The 18,530-nt window shown below is 40.8% G+C and overlaps 1 protein-coding gene across 2 annotated transcripts in view; it reads right to left on the reverse strand.

The window, feature by feature from the left end:
- PIWIL2 (piwi like RNA-mediated gene silencing 2) overlaps positions 1 to 18,248 on the reverse strand; it is a 78,971-nt gene extending 60,723 nt beyond the window's left edge. For both annotated transcript variants that reach the window (XM_049865968.1, XM_049865967.1), the window contains exons 1-7: positions 18,057 to 18,248; positions 5,879 to 5,966; positions 5,601 to 5,739; positions 4,651 to 4,857; positions 3,915 to 4,025; positions 1,200 to 1,317; positions 634 to 758 (exon numbers count right to left, since the gene is read on the reverse strand). In XM_049865968.1, the coding sequence (XP_049721925.1) occupies positions 634 to 758; positions 1,200 to 1,317; positions 3,915 to 4,025; positions 4,651 to 4,857; positions 5,601 to 5,739; positions 5,879 to 5,966; positions 18,057 to 18,248 (980 nt within the window). The remainder of the gene's footprint in view (positions 1 to 633; positions 759 to 1,199; positions 1,318 to 3,914; positions 4,026 to 4,650; positions 4,858 to 5,600; positions 5,740 to 5,878; positions 5,967 to 18,056) is intronic.
- Positions 18,249 to 18,530: the final 282 nt, after the last annotated feature.

Genomic DNA, 18,530 nt, shown 5'->3' on the forward strand with positions numbered 1-18,530 from the left:
TATACTCACTGATTGCAGCCTCTTATTAGCCAACCAAACATCTGTAATTTATTTCCCAGGCTCGATTCACATTATTTTTCACCATTAAAAAAGAACCAAGAGAGCCATTTCCTATAAAATTGTGACCATCAGTCTGGCAAAGGGAGCTATGTGCATTCCTGGTAGAAATTAGGTTCTGTTTTAAAGTCCCTGAATGAATCCAAAGGAATCCCATTCCCGTAACCAGCTATCTCCGATCCTGCTTTAACGTATCTAAATCTGGCCTATCACTTGTGAGATAACTTTTGAGAAAGTCAGTTTCAATAAACCAAAAAAACCAAACCCGTTGCCATGGAGTCCACTCCAACTCACAGCGACCCTATAGGACAGAGGAGAACTGCCCCATACAGTTTCCAAGGAGCACCTGGTGGATTCGAACTGCTGACCCTTTGGTTAGCAGCCGTAGTACTTAGCCACTACACCCGCAGGGTTTCCAACAGTTCCAATAGCAACTATTTATTTATTAAATGCTTCCACATCTATCTAGACACTGTAGTGTCATGCCATTCAAGATTCTTGAAGAGCATTATTACAGATATAAGGCTGCAGTTAAAGGGAAAGGATCCTGGGAAAATAAAACCAGCTCCTTCTCACCTACGGAAAACAACATTGTAGAAGGGGATGCATAAGTCAGAACAGGGCTCCAGGATCTTCGTCAACTGAATTTTAATGCAGATATCAGCACCATCAGTTTTCCTCTGACTTTTTAACTCAAGAGTCTAACAAATAAACACATACAAGTAAAAAGAAATGACAAAATTACCAGGTCTTAATCTAGTCCCACTGTGTTCCAGAGGAACATTAAACTATCTTAAACAATTTTTCTGCTTTTTTCCTCACTTTGCCGCCCGCATTGGACAAAATCACAACAGCAACTAGGATTTAAGAAATTTTTTGGTAATAGAAACCCAATAAAGAACTACAATAGAATTCCTTTGAATTTGGGATTTTAAAATATCTTTATTACTGAGGTCAAAGGTTTCCAACCACTCCTCCCAGGAGAGAAGGTACTCCTTGAGAACTCAAATGAAAAAGTTTCCCAGTTATGATACACAGAAATCGGTCTGCCCTCTCAGAATAGGAAAGTACAAGTCAAATGTTCAGGGAGCCTATGATTTCCCATTACTCAGAGTACAAGTGTATTTCCTATTTGGTCTCACTTGTTGCAGTTTAACAGGCAGATAGAGAATGGATCCATCAAAAGCAGTAACATTTCCGGTGACAGCTTGATGGTCCTTCAACATCCCAAACCTCATGCTTTTGCACTCCACGTTGGGGCTAGAAAATAACAGAGAGGATTTTACTTCAATTTGAACGGAACAGCAATCTTTACTATAGCTGTGCCTTACATATATTACAGAAGTACGAGTTTGTAACTCCTGCCCCATCTAGTTGGGCAGCCCCATCTAGTGGTCATGTTAAAAAATTCAAATAAATCTGAAAACAAAGAGAAGCCTGAACCATGGATACCTGCTCACTGAAGGAACATCAGAAAACACAAGTAACTGGGGGGGGGGGGGGGGTGGAGAAAAAAACCATAATTCTATCACCTGAGGATAAGTACCTTAACATTTCAATGTATATTCATCCAAACCTTGACCAGGGGTCAGCAAACTTTTTCTGCAAAAATCCAGACAGTGAATACTGTAGGCTTTGCAGACAGTACGATCTCAGTCACAACTTGGCCTTGCCTGTCATAGCAAGAAAGCAGTCACAGACAACACGTAAACAAATGAGCATACTCACATCCCGATAAAACAGGCAGTAGGCCAGATCTGGCCTGTGAGTTGGCCATAGTTTGCCAACCCCTACTTTAAAATCTGCATAAACACATTTTAAAAACATTTAAAAAAAATAGGATTTTAATTTAACCCTTTTTCACTCATGGAAATTTCAACTTTTTATTGACCCATTGTCACAAAGCTCACAGCCTGGAAAAACTCAACTACTTTATACAACGATTGTCCTATTATATCACAACAACACACAACCTTGCTCTACAATTGTGAAGTTTAACCACATACGAGGCTAGAAAGGGTCAAGTATGTTCAAGTATAAGAAAAACTTAAAAAAAAAAAAAAGTCAAGTGCTAATCCAACATAATTGTCCCTAAAAGTAGGCACTCACATGCCAACACCACATTTCAAAACACTTCTTCAACAAAATTCTTATAGAGGATGCCCTAAACACAGAACTTAAATTTGCCCTCATGTACTACGAGAAAGCTACAGGGTGACCACTTCATTTTAATACATCTTCTCAGTATTCTCTCAATGACCCAGCATTACCTTCACATTGGGGCTTCAAAGGTTCACAAACACACTCTCGAAACCTGTAAATCCATCTCTTCTCCACCTCCCGTTCATGCAAAGAGATCTGAGAGAACTCTCGTACAGCCTTTCTACTTCATAAACATCTGTCGACCAGTTTTCAGAAAAAGGACTCTTCCCTCTCTTTAGTGCTCATCTCATGTTCCTACTACCTCCCCCTCTCGGGGTTCAATTTACCCCCTTCTCTGGATCCTTCCCTTTACCTGTCATAGGTGCTCAACTTTGCTTTCTTACCTTGTTGAAATCTCCAGCACAATCCTGCTACCCCCTTTAATTATCACTCCGTTTCTCATTCCTCTTACAAGCTTTTCTCCTGAATGGTAAATTCCCTACCTGTTTCTCATAACCTATGCCCTCCTTTGTTTTTTTACTCTAGGTTATGTACTAGGAAATCACCAAGAATGCCCTGGAAAGCAAATCCAGTAACATTTTTCCTGTGGCCAAAGTCAACCAACTACTACTCCATATTCCAATGGACCCTTCTTTTGATTTTTATAGCCTGTGCTCAAGGGTTTCCCCCCAACTGTTCCTTTCCTCGCTCCTTCACTCCACTTCTTCCTCTCGTACCACCAATTAATAAATGTCCTTCAAAATAGCTTCCATCTTCTCATTTTCTCCACAGGTATTTTAAAATATTCATTTTTATAATTTCGGCTAATAGCCTCTAGCTAGTGACTACCCTAAGATCTTAAAAGAGAACACAAACAATATAAATCCTTAATCTAAAAAAAGTAAGATAAATCTTGTATTTATTGATACAAAATTATTTTCCCTGATTTTCTCACCCTTGAATTTAACCCTAGATTCCCTCTGTGGAGACATCAAATGTTGGTTTGATGACTCACGCAGGTGAGGGTCCTGGTTTTGTGGGGTGTGGATCTTATACAACTTGGGGGGCTCGCCTTAAGAAAAGTAATACAAAGTTACTTATACAAATTTAGTTAAAGTGGTGTATGTAAGTAAAGGGCCCTGAACTTAAGCTTCACTGCTATTGATACCTGCCTCTGAGTTGCCCCCAAATCACGGTGACCCCATGCACAACTGAATGAAATGCTGCGTGGCCCTACGTCATTCCCATGACTGGCTGCAGAATGGACCATTGTGTGCCATAGGGTTTTTATTGGCTGATTTTCAGAAGTAGATCACCAGGCCTTTCTTCCTAGTCTGTCTTAAGTCTATAAGCTCCATGGATAACCTGTTCAGCATCACAGCAGCATGCAGATGTCCACCGACAAATGGGGGGTGGCTGCACATGAGGCACAACAGGAGGCGAGAATTCTACCACTGAACCCCCACCACTGCCTCCCTAAGCTTCATTAACCTCACAGAAAACACAGTTCTGGCCTCAGGAATAAACTTCTGAACTGGTAATATAAGTAAGTATGTTTTTAAAGTTAAACTTATTTCAAAGATATGAGTACATGCATTATTAGGGGGAGGGGATAATCAGGAATTATCCAGAACAATATTCAGTTATTCCAGGAAAATTACGTCATTACTGTTCTCTAAGCAGTAAGCAATATAGAGAGAAGATGCTATGAATACCTGAAAGCCACATGATATTGATAAACTGCTTCATTATAACACTGTATTTTGATGAGGTTCAGTCCCAAAGATTGAGGTTTTCCTTTTGATCCTTGCTTCACAAAAAGCTCTCTGGAAAACAAAAATTAAAAACAAAAGCACCCACACATGACAAGAACAAAAAAACAAAACGAAAACAAAAAAACACGCACATACAAAATAAAGCCTGGGGAAAACAATAACACTTCACACTTGGCTTAAAGCTACACAAACGAAAAATTAAGACAAGCAAAAGCAAGCTCTGGAGGCTAGAAGAGAAATTCTTAGCAATGTCTAATTGGAGAAGCAAAGTCACCTTACTTGTCCTAGTACTATCCCTGCAATAAGCTAGGTCAGCTAACTCACAAGACACAATTCTATAAAGAAAGATGAGCTGCACAATATTTTTTCTAAACAATTTCCTTATCTTGTACATGACAAAGAACTGCCTATGTCTGCACTGGAAAGGAAATGAAAAGCAATGACCCTACTCTCTGGTATACATTATATATACTGTTAACCCCATTTCACTTAGTCAGCAATTGTCCCTCCTGCTTGACAATCTCCCCACTGAGGGAAAAAACCCTGCAGTACCTAGCACCTAAGGAGGACTTAAGAGACAAGAGAAACACTGTTTACAGCACTACACACGAGCCAAAACACAGAGGCTACCCAGGACAGCAATGATTAACCAGAGATAGCAGTGCTCCTGACTTACTTCTCCTTGTGTTCGACAGCCACAGCTGGAGGGCGATCTGGAGAGTGTAGTGAGGACTGGGGCAGAGGTGGCGATGAAGACAACTCTGGTGGGTCCCGGGAAGTCAGGCTGAGTGCACTGGGAGGTCTGTATACTCCCCGGCCTAGCCCCCCAGCTGCTCTTCCCAATGGTAATAAAGAAATATCTGAACTTCCTCTTCCAAGCATTCTGAAATGTTGCAAATAGAGGCAAAGATCAGTCTTCCTTTTTTTAAATTGTGCTTTAGGTGAAGTTTACAAATCAAGTCAGTCTTTCATACAAAAACTTATATACACGTTGCTATATGCTCCCAGTTTCTCTCCCCTTAACGAGACAGCACATTCTTTCCCTCCACCCTGTATTCCCCACATCCATTCAGCCAGCTTTTGTCCCCCTCTGCCTTCTCATCTCCCCTCCAGACAGCAGCTGCCCATATAGTCTGTGTCTACTTGAGCCATGAAGCTCACTCCCCACCAGTATCTTTTTCTACCTTATAAACCCATAGTCCAGTCCAATTCCTGTCTGATGAGTTGGCTTTGGGAATGGTCCCACTCTTGGGCCAACAGAAGGTCCAGACACTATGACTTCTAGGATCCCTCTAGTCTCAGTCAGACCATTAAGTCTAGTCTTTTTATAAGAATTTGAGGACTGCATCCCATTGCTCTCCTGTTCCCTCAGGGATTCTCTCTTGTGTTCCCTGTCGGGGCAGTCATCAGTTGTAGCCAGGCACCATCTAGTTCTTCTGGTCTCAGGCTGATGTAGTCTCTGATTCTGTGAACCTTTCTATCTCTTGGGCTCATAATTACCTTGCGTCTTGGAAAATGTCCATTCTTTAACATAAAAACATGCAACCCTTCTCAGAGTTTCTCCTTTGACTTACACAGATATACCATCTGAATATGGTGGTTACCTGAGAAGGTAACTTTACCCACCTATTCCAACCAATGGTGGCCTCTGCCAACGTGCTATCCCCACCTGCCAACACTGATGGATCTGGAGAAGTGGGATGAGGTTCTTCTTTGTCCTTGCGCACCATATTAGCAGACAAGCCTCGGCCAAAAATGCCTCTACCTGGATGGAAGAGCCAAACGTCAGCTATAATTATAAGATGAACATGTTCCAAAGTAATTTTCTGAAGATACACATTATGAATTTAAGAATAAAGCAATCATACATACCACCATATTTCTCAGGTTAGTTTTTCACTTACCTAAAGGAGGCATTTCTCGTAACAGAGGGGTATGGGACACAGTTTCCAGGCCTAGTCCCCGGAACATGGAGACTAAACCCACAGATTCCTGTGGAAAGTCAAAGAACAAAATTATTCTAAGATATAATTTAAAACCCCAGGAACACTGGTGGCTTTCTTAAAGTCCTGGTAAACAATAAAAATCATCTTCGAACCCTATAAATGTTATGAGGGTTAAAAATAGCTTATAAAATACTTATAGCCATGTCATTACGTGTTTAAACATAGATACCAAACCATACCTGTTGACATCAAGTCAATTCTGACTCATAGTGACCCTACAGGACAGAGTAGAACTGCCCCACAGGGATTCCAAGGCTGTAATCTTTACAGAAGCAGACTGCCACATCTTTCTACCACAGAGCAGCTGCTGGGTTTGAACTGCTGACCCTTCAATCAGCAGCCAAGCGCTTAGCCACTGTGCCACCAGGGCTGCTAAGCATAAATAGCTATGGTTAAAAGTCCGTGATTTGATGTACATTATAAAAGAATGTAACAGAACAAAATTAACTTTTCTATTTTTCTAGTTTATTTCTTGTACCCCCAAAGTAAGAGGGAGCAAGTGTACTGGTCAATAAATTTTCAAAAACACTGGTCATTTAAGGATACCAGAGGATTTAGGTTTTTTTTTTTTTTTTAAACGACCTCCAACAAGACCTGCTACTGCTTCCTGGTAGCAGTCTTGAAAGCACACTGCTACCATACCACTTAGAGCTGTCACATGAATAAGACAAAAGCCACAAATACTAAGCAATTCATCTGAGTAAAAATACAAGATCACTGTCATAGATTTTTCTTTTTACAAAACGTTACATTTCGAGGAGCCAAGATGGCGGCATAGACAGATACGTCTGGCGAGCCCTCTTTACAACAAAGACCCAAAAAAAACAAGGGAAACGAGTATATTTGTAACAATCTGGGAGCCCTTAGTATGAAAGGCAAGCTTAGACAAGGAACTGAGGGGCGTAGGGAGGAAGAGGCCGTTCAGAAGTGGAGAGGAGTTACCGGACCTGAATTGCGGGGAGCCCTCAGGCACCCTTCCCAGATCGGCGGTAGCAGTGGTGGCGGCAGCGGGCTGGTACTAGGGCTCGGCTATAGTTTCCTCAGGGAGAAGCAGCCAGCCACGCAGCCCACTCACACCTCCAGAACCTGAGGAGAACGTGCTCTTGGCAAAAGCTAAGTACTTGTGTATACTTTACCGCGCCCCCCCACCCCCAAGCCGGCTTCAGCGGCTGAATCCTTGGGCCTGAGACAGGCCCTGTTGAGCACCTGGAGCCGTCCTCCCAGCTTTGGGGAAGGAAAAAATTTGCAACTGGGGGGAAAAGATAATTTGCTGGCTCCATTAACCGGGGGAGCTCAGGACAGAAGCGGCTCCTGTCCAGACATAAACCGTCTGTGGACCTTGAGCACCTTTCCCTTCTGCATGGACCTGTGTGGGCCTCTTTTGGGGAGAACAGGCACTTGTTGGCAAACTCCAACCATTTCAGCTGTGCAGTGGAGAGGTGGGTGTTTGACGTTCAACATTGCTTTGCCTATTAAACAAGGTCCTCGCCTACCCACATCAGGGACCTAAGGACTGGCAGCTCCACTCAGGTCACCCAGCTCGTGAAAGGGATCCAAAGACAACTGGTACCTCCCAGTCCTTACAACCAAAAACTCTGGGTGCCCATGGTTCATCTGCAGAACCCACCCACCAGCACGCTCTAGGGAAGAGGAACACGTTTTCCTCAGAGACACTCGGGGGTCGGTTCTCAGCCCCCCGCCTTGTTCAGAGTGTGACCCCCTGCTGCAATCAGATACCAGTATATACGCCAATCACCCCTGCCCCTCTAAGACTGTAGGACAGACCTGTACCACACACTTGATATCAGCTACCTGGAAACCTGAGCTGAATTCATACAAGAAAACTGAATGGACTCCTAAACTGATATACCTGATAACAGCTCTAGCCAGCTGGGGACAGGACACCAGAGCTCCAAAGGCAAAAATAATCAAGCTAGCTCACTCAAGCAACCCATAGGGGTATACCAAAACAAAACAAAGCAAGCAGCTACAACACAGTAAGCAAGCATAAACTAATACAATAACTTATAGATGGCCCAGAGACAACACTCAATACCAAGTCACATAAAGAAACAGACCATGATCACTTCAACAGGCTCTCAAAACAAGAATCCAGGGATCTTCTAGGTGAAAGTGCATTCCTGGAATTACCGGAGCCAGAATACAAAAGTTTAACATACAGAACCCCTCAAGACATCGGCAAGGAAATGAGGCAATACACAGAACAAGCCAAAAACACACAGATAAAGCAACTGAAGAAATTAGAAAGATTATTCAGGAACATAATGAAAAGTTTAATAACCTGGAAAAATCCACAGACAGACAGCAATAAGAAATTCAGAAGATTAACAATAAAATTACAGAATTAGACAACTCAACAGAAAGTCAGAGAAGCAGAATTGAGGAAGTAGAAGCTAGGATTTCTGAACTCAAAGACAATCACTTGTTGTTGTTGTTGTCAGGTGCCGTCGAGTCAGTTCCGACTCATAGCGACCCCATGCACAACAGGACGAAACACTGCCTGGTCCTGCACCATCCTTAAAATCGTTGCTATGCTTGAGCCCATTGTTGCAGCCACTGTGTCAGTCCACTTAGTTGAGGGTCTTCCTCTTTTCCACTGACCCTGTACTCTGCCAAGCATGATGTCCTTCTCCAGGGACTGATCCCTCCTGACAACATGTCCAAAGTATGTAAGACGCAGTCTCACCATCCTTGCCTCTAAGGAGCATTCTGGACACACTTCTTCCAAGACAGATTTGTTCGTTCTTTTGGCAGTCCATGATATATTTAATATTCTTCGCCAACACCACAATTTAAAGGCGACAACTCTTCTTTGGTCTTCCTTATTCACTGTCCAGCTTTTATATGCATATGATGAGCCTGAAAATACCATAGCTTGGGTCAAGCGCATCTTAGTCTTCAGGGTAACATCTTCGCTCTTCAATGCTTTGAAGAGGTCCTTTGCAGCAGATTTGCCCAATGCAATGCATCTTTTCACTTCTTGACTGCTGCTTCCATGGCTGTTGATTGTGGATCCAAGTAAAATGAAATCCTTGACAACTTCAATCTTTTCTCCATTTATCATGATGTTGCTCATTGGTCCACTTGTGAGGATTTCTGTTTTCTTTATGTTGAAGTATAATCCATACTGAAGGCTGTGATCTTCACTTTCAGCAAGCAAGGTTGTGTCATCTGCATAATGCAGGTTGTTAACGAGTCTTCCTTCAATCCTGATGCCTCGTTCTTCTTCATATGGTCCAGCTTCTCGGATTATTTGTTCAACATACAGATTAAATAGATACGGTGAACGGATACAACCCTGACGCACGCCTTTCCTAACTTTAAACCAATCAGTATCCCCTTGTTCTGTCCAAACAACTGCCTCTTGATCTATGTAAAGGTTCCTCAGGAGCACAGTTAAGTGTTCTGGAATTCCCTTTCTTCACAATGTTATCCATAATTTGTTATGATCCATACAGTTGAATGCCTTTGCATAGTCAATAAAACACAGGTTAACATCCTTCTGGTATTCTCTGCTTTCAGCCAGGATCCATCTGACATCAGCGATGATATCCCTGGTTCCACATCCTCTTCTGAAACTGGCCTGAATTTCTGACAGTTCCCTGTCAATATACTGCTGCAGCCGTTTTTGAATGATCTTCAGCAAAATTTTGCTTGCATGTGATATTAATGATGTTGTTCTATAATTTCCACATTCAGTTGGATCACCTTTCTTAGGAATAAGAATAAATATGGATCTCTTCCAGTCAGTTGGATAGGAAGCTATCTTCCATATTCCTTGGCATAGACAAGTGAGCACCTCCAGCACTACATCTGTTTGTTGAAACACCTCAATTGATATTCCATTAATTCCTGGAGCCTTGTTTTTTACCAATGCCTTCAGAGCAGCTTGGACTTCTTCCTTCAGTACCATCGGTTCCTGATCATATGCCACCTGTTGAAATGGTTGAATATCAACTAATTCTTTTTGGTATAATGACTCTGGGTACTCCTTCCATCTTCTTTTGATGCTTCCTGCGTCATTTAATATTTTCCACATGGAATCCTTCACTATTGCAACTCGAGGCTTGAATTTTCTCTTCAGTTCTTTCAGCTTGAGAAACACCGAGCCTGTTCTTCCCTTTTGGTTTTCCACCTCCAGCTCTTTGCACATGTCATAATACTTTGTCTTCTCGAAAAGCCCTTTGAAATCTTCTGTTCAGTTCTTTTACTTCATCAATTCTTCCTTTTGCTTTAGCTGCTTGACGCTCAAGAGCAAGGTTCAGAGTCTACTCTGACATCCACCTTGGTCTTTTCTTTCCTGTCTTTTCGGTGACCTCTTGCTGTCTTCATGGATGATGTTCTTGATGTCATTCCACAACTCGTCTGGTCTTCGGTCACTAGTGTTCAATGCGTTAAATCTATTCTTGAGATGGTCTCTAAATTCAGGTGGGATGTACTCAAGGTCATATTTTGGCTCTCGTGGACTTGCTCTGATTTTCTTCCTTTTCAGCTTGAACTTGCATATGAGCAATTGATGGTCTGTTCCACAGTCGGCCCCTGGCCTTGTTCTGACTGATGATATTGAGTTTTTCCATCATCTCTTTCCACAGATGTAGTCAATTTGATTTCTGTGTGTTCCATCTGGCGAGGTCCATGTGCACAGTCGCCGTTTATGTTGGTGAAAGAAGGTATTTGCAATGAAGAAGTCGTTGGTCTTGCAAAATTCTATCATTCGATCTCCGGCATTGTTTCTATCACCAAGACCATATTTTCCAACTGCTGATCCTTCTTCTTTGTTTCCAACTTTTGCATTCCAATCGCCAGTAAGTATCAATGCATCTTGATTGCATGTTCGATCAATTTCAGATTGTGGCAGCTGATAAAAAACTTCTATTTCTTCATCTTTGGCCCTAGTGGTTGGTGCATAAATTTGAATTATAGTCGTATTAACTGGTCTTCCTTGTAGGCATATGGATATTATCCTATCACTGATAGCGTTGTACTTCAGGATAGATCTTGAAACGTTCTTTTTGGCGACAAATGCAACACCATTCCTCTTTGAGTTGTCATTCCCAGCATAGTAGACTATATCATTGTCTGATTCAAAATGGCCAATACCAGTCCATTTCAGCTCACTGATGCCTAGGATATTGAGGTTTATGTGTTCCATTTCATTTTTGACAATTTCCAATTTTCCTAGATTCATACTTCATACATTCCAGGTTCCGATTATTAATGGATGTTTGCAGCTGTTTCTTCTCATTTTGAGTCGCGCCACATCAGCGAATGAAGGTCCCGAAAGCTTTACTCCATCCACGTCATTAAGGTCGACTCTACTTTGAGGAGGCAGCTCTTCCCCAGTCATCTTTTGAGTGCCTTCCAAACTGGGGGGCTCATCTTCCAGCACTATATCAGACAATGTTCCGCTGCTATTCATAAGGTTTTCACTGGCTAATGCTTTTCAGAAGTAGACTGCCGGGTCCTTCTTCCTAGTCAGTCTTAGTCTGTAAGCTCAGCTGAAACCTGTCCTCCATGGGTGACCCCCCTGCTGGTATCTGAATACTGGCGGCATAGCTTCCAGCATCACAGCAACACACAAGCCCCCACAGTATGACAAACTGACAGACACGTGAGGGATAAATCACTTGGCACTAATATATCTGAAGAAAAATCAGATAAAAGAATTTTTTAAAAATTAGGAAACCTTAAGAATCATGTGGGACTCTATCAAGAGAAATAACCTACAAGTGCCTGGAGTACCAGAACAGGGAGGGATAACAGAAAAAACAGAGAAAATTGTTCAAGATTTGTTGGCAGAAAACTTCCCTGATATTGTGAAAGGTGAGAAGGTATCTATCCAAGATGCTCATTGAACTCCACACAAGGTGATCTGAAAACAGTCACCAAAACATATTATAATCAAACTTGCCAAAACCAAAGATAAAGAATTGTAAGAGCACTGAGGGATAAACGAAAAGTCATCTACAAAGCAAAGCCAATAAGGACAAGCTCGGACTACTCGGCAGAAACCATGCAGGCAAGAAGGCAATGGGATGACATATTTAAAAAACTGAAGGAAAAAAATTGCCTGCCAAGAATCATATATCCAGCAAAACTGTCTCTTAAATAGGAAAGTGAAATTAAGACATTTCCAGATAAACACAAGTTAAGGGAATTCGTAAAAACCAAACCAAAACTACAATACTAAAGGGAGTTCTTTGGTTAGAAAATCAATAACATCGGATATCAACCCAAGACTAGAAAATTGGGCAGAGCAACCAAAAGTCAACCCAGACAAGAAAATCCAAAAAAACAAAGATTATAAAAATTTAAGAAAAAGCCTAAAACAGGGTAACAGCAATGTTATTATATAAAAGAAGACAACATTAAAATAATAAAGAGGGACTAAGAAATGTAATCATACATCTTCCGTATGGAGAGAAAGATACGGCAAAATAAAGAAATAGAAGTTAGATTTAAATTTAGAAAAATAGGGGTAAATAATAAGGTAACCACAAAGAAGACAAACTGTCCTACTCATCAAAATAAAATACAAGGGAAAAACAGAGACTCAGCAGAAACAAAATCAACAACAAATATGAGGAAACCACCATGTATAAGAAAAAATCTACTCAGCACATAAAATTAAGTGGGAAAAAGAAACTATCAACAACACACATCAAAATGATAGCACTAAATTCATACCTATCCATAACTACCCTGAATGTAAATGGACTAAATGCACCAATAAAGAGACAGAGAGTGGCAGAATGGATTAAAAAACAAGATCCGTCTATATGCCGCCTATAAGAGACACACCTTAGACTTAGAGGCACAAACTAAAACTCAATGGATGGAAAAAAATGTATCAAGCAAACAACAATCAAAAACGAGCAGGAGTGGCAATATTAATTTCTGACAAAATAGACTTTAAAGTTAAATCCATCAGAAAGGATAAGGAAGGACACTATGTAATGATTAAAGGGACAATACACCAAGAAGATATAACCATATTAAATATTCATGCACCCAATGACAGGAAAGCAAGATACATAAAACAAACTCTTTCAGCATTGAAAAGTGAGATAGACAGCTCCACAATAATAGTAGGAGACTTCAACACACCACTTTCGGTGAAGGACAGAACATCCAGAAAGAAGCTCGATAAAGACACAGAAGATCTAAATGCCACAATCAACCAACTTGACCTCGTAGACATATACAGAACACTCCACCCAACAGCAACCAACTATACTTTCTTTTCTAGTGCATATGGAACATTCTCTAGAATAGACCACGTATTAGGACATAAAGCAAGCCTTAGCAGGATCCAAAACATTGAAATATTACAAAGCATCTTCTCTGACCATAACGCCATAGAAGTGGAAATTAATAACGGGAGAAGAAGTCAGACACTTGGAAAATGAACAATACCCTGCTCAAAAAAGACTGGATTATAGAAGACATTAAGGATGGAATAAAGAAATTCAGAGAATCCAGTGAGAATGAAAACACTTCCTATCAGAACCTTTGGGACACAGCAAAAGCGGTGCTCAGCGGCCAATTTATATCAATAAATGCACACATCCAAGAAGAAGAAAGGGCCAAAATCAAAGAATTATCCCAACAACTTGAACAAATAGAAAGAAAGCAACAAAAGAAACCCACAGGCACCAGAAGAAAATAATAAAAATTAGAGCTGAACTAAATGAAATAGAAAACAGAAAAACAATTCGAAGAATTAACAAGACCAAAAGCTGGTTTTTTGAAAAAAATCAACAAAATTGCTAAACCACTGGCCAAACTGACAAAAAAAAAAAAAACCAGGAGAGGAAGCAAACAACCCAAATAAGAAATGAGATGGGCGCTATTACAACAGACCCAAAAGAAATTAAAAGAATCATACCAGATTACTATGAAAAACTGTACTCAAACAAATTTGAAAACCTAGAAGAAATAGATGAATTCCTAGAAACACACTACCTACCCAAACTAACACAAACAGAGGTAGAACAACTAACTAGACCCATAACAAAAGAAGAGATTGAAAACATAATCAAAAAACTCCCAACAAAAAAAGCACTGGTCCGGACGGCTTCACTGCAGAGATCTACCAAACTTTCAGAGAAGAGTTAACACCACTACTACTAAAGGTATTTCAAAGCATAGAAAAGGATGGAATACTACCTAACTCATTCTATGAAGCCACCATATCCCTGATACCAAAACCAGTTAAAGACGCCACAAGAAAATTATAGACCTATATCCCTCATGAACGTAGATGCAAAAATCCTCAACAAAATTCTAGCCAATAGAATTCAACAACATATCAAAAAAATAATTCACCATGACCAAGTGGGATTCATACCAGGTATGCAGGGATGGTTCAACATTAGAAAAACAATAATGTAATCCATCACATAAATAAAACAAAAGACAAGAATCACATGATTTTATCAATTGATGCAAAAAAGGCATTTGACAAAGTTCAACACCCATTCATCATAAAGACTCTCAGCAAAATAGGAATAGAAGGAAAATTCCTCAACATAATATAGGGCATTTATAAAAAGCGAACAGCCAACATCACCCTAAATGGAGAGAGCCTGTAAGCATTCCCACTGAAATCGAGAACCAGACAAGGATGACCTTTATCACCGTTCTTATTCAACATTGTGTTGGAGGTCCTAGCCAGAGCAATTAGGCTAGACAAAGAAATAAAGGGCATCCAGATTGGCAAAGAAGAAGTAAAAGTATCTCTATTTGCAGATGACATGATCTTATACACAGAAAACCCTAAGGGATCCTCCAGAAAGCTACTGAAACTTAACAGAAGAGTTCAGCACAGCTCTGGGATACAAGATAAACATACAAAAATCAGTTGGATTCCTCTACACCAACAAAAAGAACATCGGTGAGGAAATCACCAAATCAATGCCATTTACAGTAGCCCCCAAGAAGATAAAATACTTCGAATAAATCTTACCAGAGATGTAAAAGACTTATACAAAGAAAACTACAGTACACTTCTGCAAGAAACCAAAAGAGACTTACGTAAGTGGAAAAACATACCTTGCTCATGGATAGGAAGACTTAACATTATAAAAATGTCTATTCTACCAAAAGCGATCTATACATTTAATGCAATTCCAATCCAAATCCCAACGACATTCTTTAATGAGATAGAGAAACAAATCACCAACTTCATATGGAAGGGAAAGAAACCCCGAATAAATAAGGCATTACTGAAAAAGAAGAACAAAGTGGGAGGACTTACTTTACCTGATTTTAGAACCTATTATACTGCCACAGTAATCAAAACAGCCTGGTACTGGTACAAAAACAGATACATGGACCAATGGAACAGAATTGAGAATCCAGACACAAATCCATCCACATATGAGCAGTTGATATTTGACAAAGGCCCCAAAACAGTTAAATGGGGAAAAGACAGTCCTTTAACAAATGGTGCTGGCATAACTGGATATCCATCTGCAAAAAAAAGGAAACAAGACCCATACCTCACTCCACGCACAAAAACTAACTCAAAATGGGTCAAAGACCTAAATATAAAATCTAAAACAATAAACTTCATGGAAGAAAAAATAGGGACAACGTTAGGAGCCCTAATACATGGCATAAACAGTATACAAAACATTATTAAGAATGCAGAAGGAAAACTAGATAACTGGGAGCTCCTAAAAATCAAACACTTATGCTCATCCAAAGACTTCACCAAAAGACTAAAAAGACTACCTACAGACTGGGAAAAACTTTTTAGCTATGACGTTTCTGTTCAGCACCTGATCTCTAAAATCTACATGATACTGTAAAAACTCAACTACAAAATACAAATAACCCAATTTAAAAATGGGCAAAAGATATGAATAGACACTTCACTAAAGAAGGCATTCGGGTAGCTAACAGATATATGAGGAAATGTTCACGATCATTAGCCATTAGAGAAATGCAGATCAAAACTTCAATGATATTTCATCTCATTCCAAGGCTGGCATTAATCCAAAAAACACAAAATAATAAATGTTGGAGAGCCTGTGGAGAGATTGCAACACTTATACACTGGCGGTGGGAATGTCAAATGGTACAACCACTTTGGAAATTGATTTGGAGCTTCCTTAAAACGCTAGAAATAGAATTACCATCCAATCCAGCAATCCCACTCCTTGGAATATATCCTAGAGAAGTAAGAGCCTTTACACAAACAGATATATGCACACCCACGTTTACTGAAGCACTGTTTACAATAGCAAAAACATGGAAGCAACCAAGGTGCCCATCAACGGATGAATGGATAAATAAATTATGGTATATTCATACAATGGAATACTACGCATTGATGAAGAACAGTGAGGAATCTGTGAAACATTTCATAACATGCAGGAACCTGGAAGACATTATGCTGAGTGAAATTTGTCAGCTGCAAAAGGACAAATATTGTATAAGGCCACTATTATAAGAACTTGAGAAACAGTTTAAACTGAGAAGAAAACATTCCTTTGTGGTTACAAGAGTGGGGAGAGAGGGAGGGTAGGAGAGGCACATCCACTAATTAGATAGTTGATAAGAACTACTTTAGGTGAAGGGAAAGACAGCACACAATACAGGGGAGGTCAGCACAACTGGACTAAAACCAAAAGCAAATAAGTTTCATGAATAAGCTGAATGCTTCGAAGGCCAGCATAGCAGGTGCAGGGGTTGGGGACCATGGTTTCAGGGGACATCTAAGTCAATTGGCATAATAATATCTATTAACAAAACATTCTGCATCCCACTTTGAAGAGTGGCATCTGGGGTCTTAAACGCTAGCAAGCAGCCATCTAAGATGCATCAACTGGTCTCAACCCACCTGGATCAAAGAACGAAGAACACCAAGGACACAAGGCGATTACAAGCCCAAGAGACAGAAAGGGCCACATGAACCAGAGACTACATCATCCTGAGACCAGAAGAGCTAGATGGTGCCTGGCTACAACTGATGGCTGCCCTAACAGGGAACACAACAGAGAACCCCTGAGGGAGCAGGAGAGCAGTGGGATGCACATCCCAAATTCTCATAAGACCACACTTAATGGTCTGACTGAGACTAGAAGGCCCCGGTGGTCATGGCCCCCTGACCTTCTGTTGGCCCAGGACAGGAACCACTCCCGAAGCCAACTCTTCAGACATGGATTGGACTGGACAATGGGTTGGAGAGGGATGCTGGTGAGGAATGAGCTTCTTGATCAGGTGGACACTTGAGACTATGCTGGCATTTCCTGCCTGGAGGAGAGATGAGAGGGTGGAGGGGGTTAGAAGCTGAAGAAATGGACATGAAATTAGGCAGTGGAGGGAGAGAGTGGGCTGTCTCATTAGGGGGAGAGTAATTAGGAGTGTGTAGCAAGGTGTATATGGGTTTTTGTGTGAGAGACTGACTTGATTTGTAAACTTTCACTTAAAGCACAAATAAAATTATATTAAAAAATACATATTACATTCTCAGCTCTACTTAAAATGTCCATAACTGCATTATTAAGTAGTTTCTGTATTTTCCGAATCTTTTTTAAGGTTTATTCATAATAGACAAACACTGTTCTTAAAATTCCTACATAATTAGGAGATTAAGATCGTGGACACATGCAAGTGTGCACACAGCAGCAGCAACAGCTGAAGATTCTCTTTTTCTTTAAAATTTGGGCCTTTCCAAAGGAACCAGTCTAACAATTATTGCATCAGAGGCAGGAACCGCTTCTAACCAAATCTAAAATCTAAACACTCAGAAGAGAGCGAGAGACTGTATCTTTAAATCCATCTAGCATATACGTATGTATTAAAGCTAGAAAAGGATTCAGTCCAACTAACATTCTTTTTTAAGGCACTTTTTCCAGACTGTCAGCCTTAGGGTTTGAAATACTTCATGTCCAGAAGATGCCGCTACTTGTTAGAAGGGGGAAAAAACCCTCAACCCTTGTTTTTGTATAGGGCTTCACAGTTTTCTAAGCACATTCAAATCCACCACTGCATTATCGAGCAGGTAAGATGTATGCTGCTACTACACATCCAGAAGTGTTTTTACCTTTTGTGCTGAACCATTCTGTGGGCTTGGTTCCTCTGGTTTTCCAAATACACTGCCTCTGCCTGCAGGTCCTGCCCTGCCCAGAGCTGAGTCCAAGTGTTTAGGAGCTTGTGCCCAGGAGCCTGGCATCCGTACATACTGAGATGGGTGGATAGGAGAAAGGCCCCTGAATGGCGGTCGAACAGGATCCATTGAAAGGCTGCAGAGGACGCTGGCGTCGATCCTGTTCTGGTTAATTACCTGCCAGCATTTTATGAAAGATTAAAGATTCCCAGTTGTTCTTCTTTAACGTCAAGGCAGACTCACAAAGCACAAACAAAAAAGTTACTTTGGGAGAGGCCTATCTAGGGTGGGTCTCCCCGCCAAGGTCGGACTCATGCCCTGGGCACCACTTGAGGTGGGGAGCCAACGAGCAGTTTCTGTTGCCCAGGACAGTTTCCATGCCAGTTGTGAGAGATCATTCAACAATTTAAC

The sequence above is a fragment of the Elephas maximus genome, chromosome 22 (assembly GCF_024166365.1).
Source record: "Elephas maximus indicus isolate mEleMax1 chromosome 22, mEleMax1 primary haplotype, whole genome shotgun sequence".
Taxonomy (NCBI): domain Eukaryota; kingdom Metazoa; phylum Chordata; class Mammalia; order Proboscidea; family Elephantidae; genus Elephas; species Elephas maximus.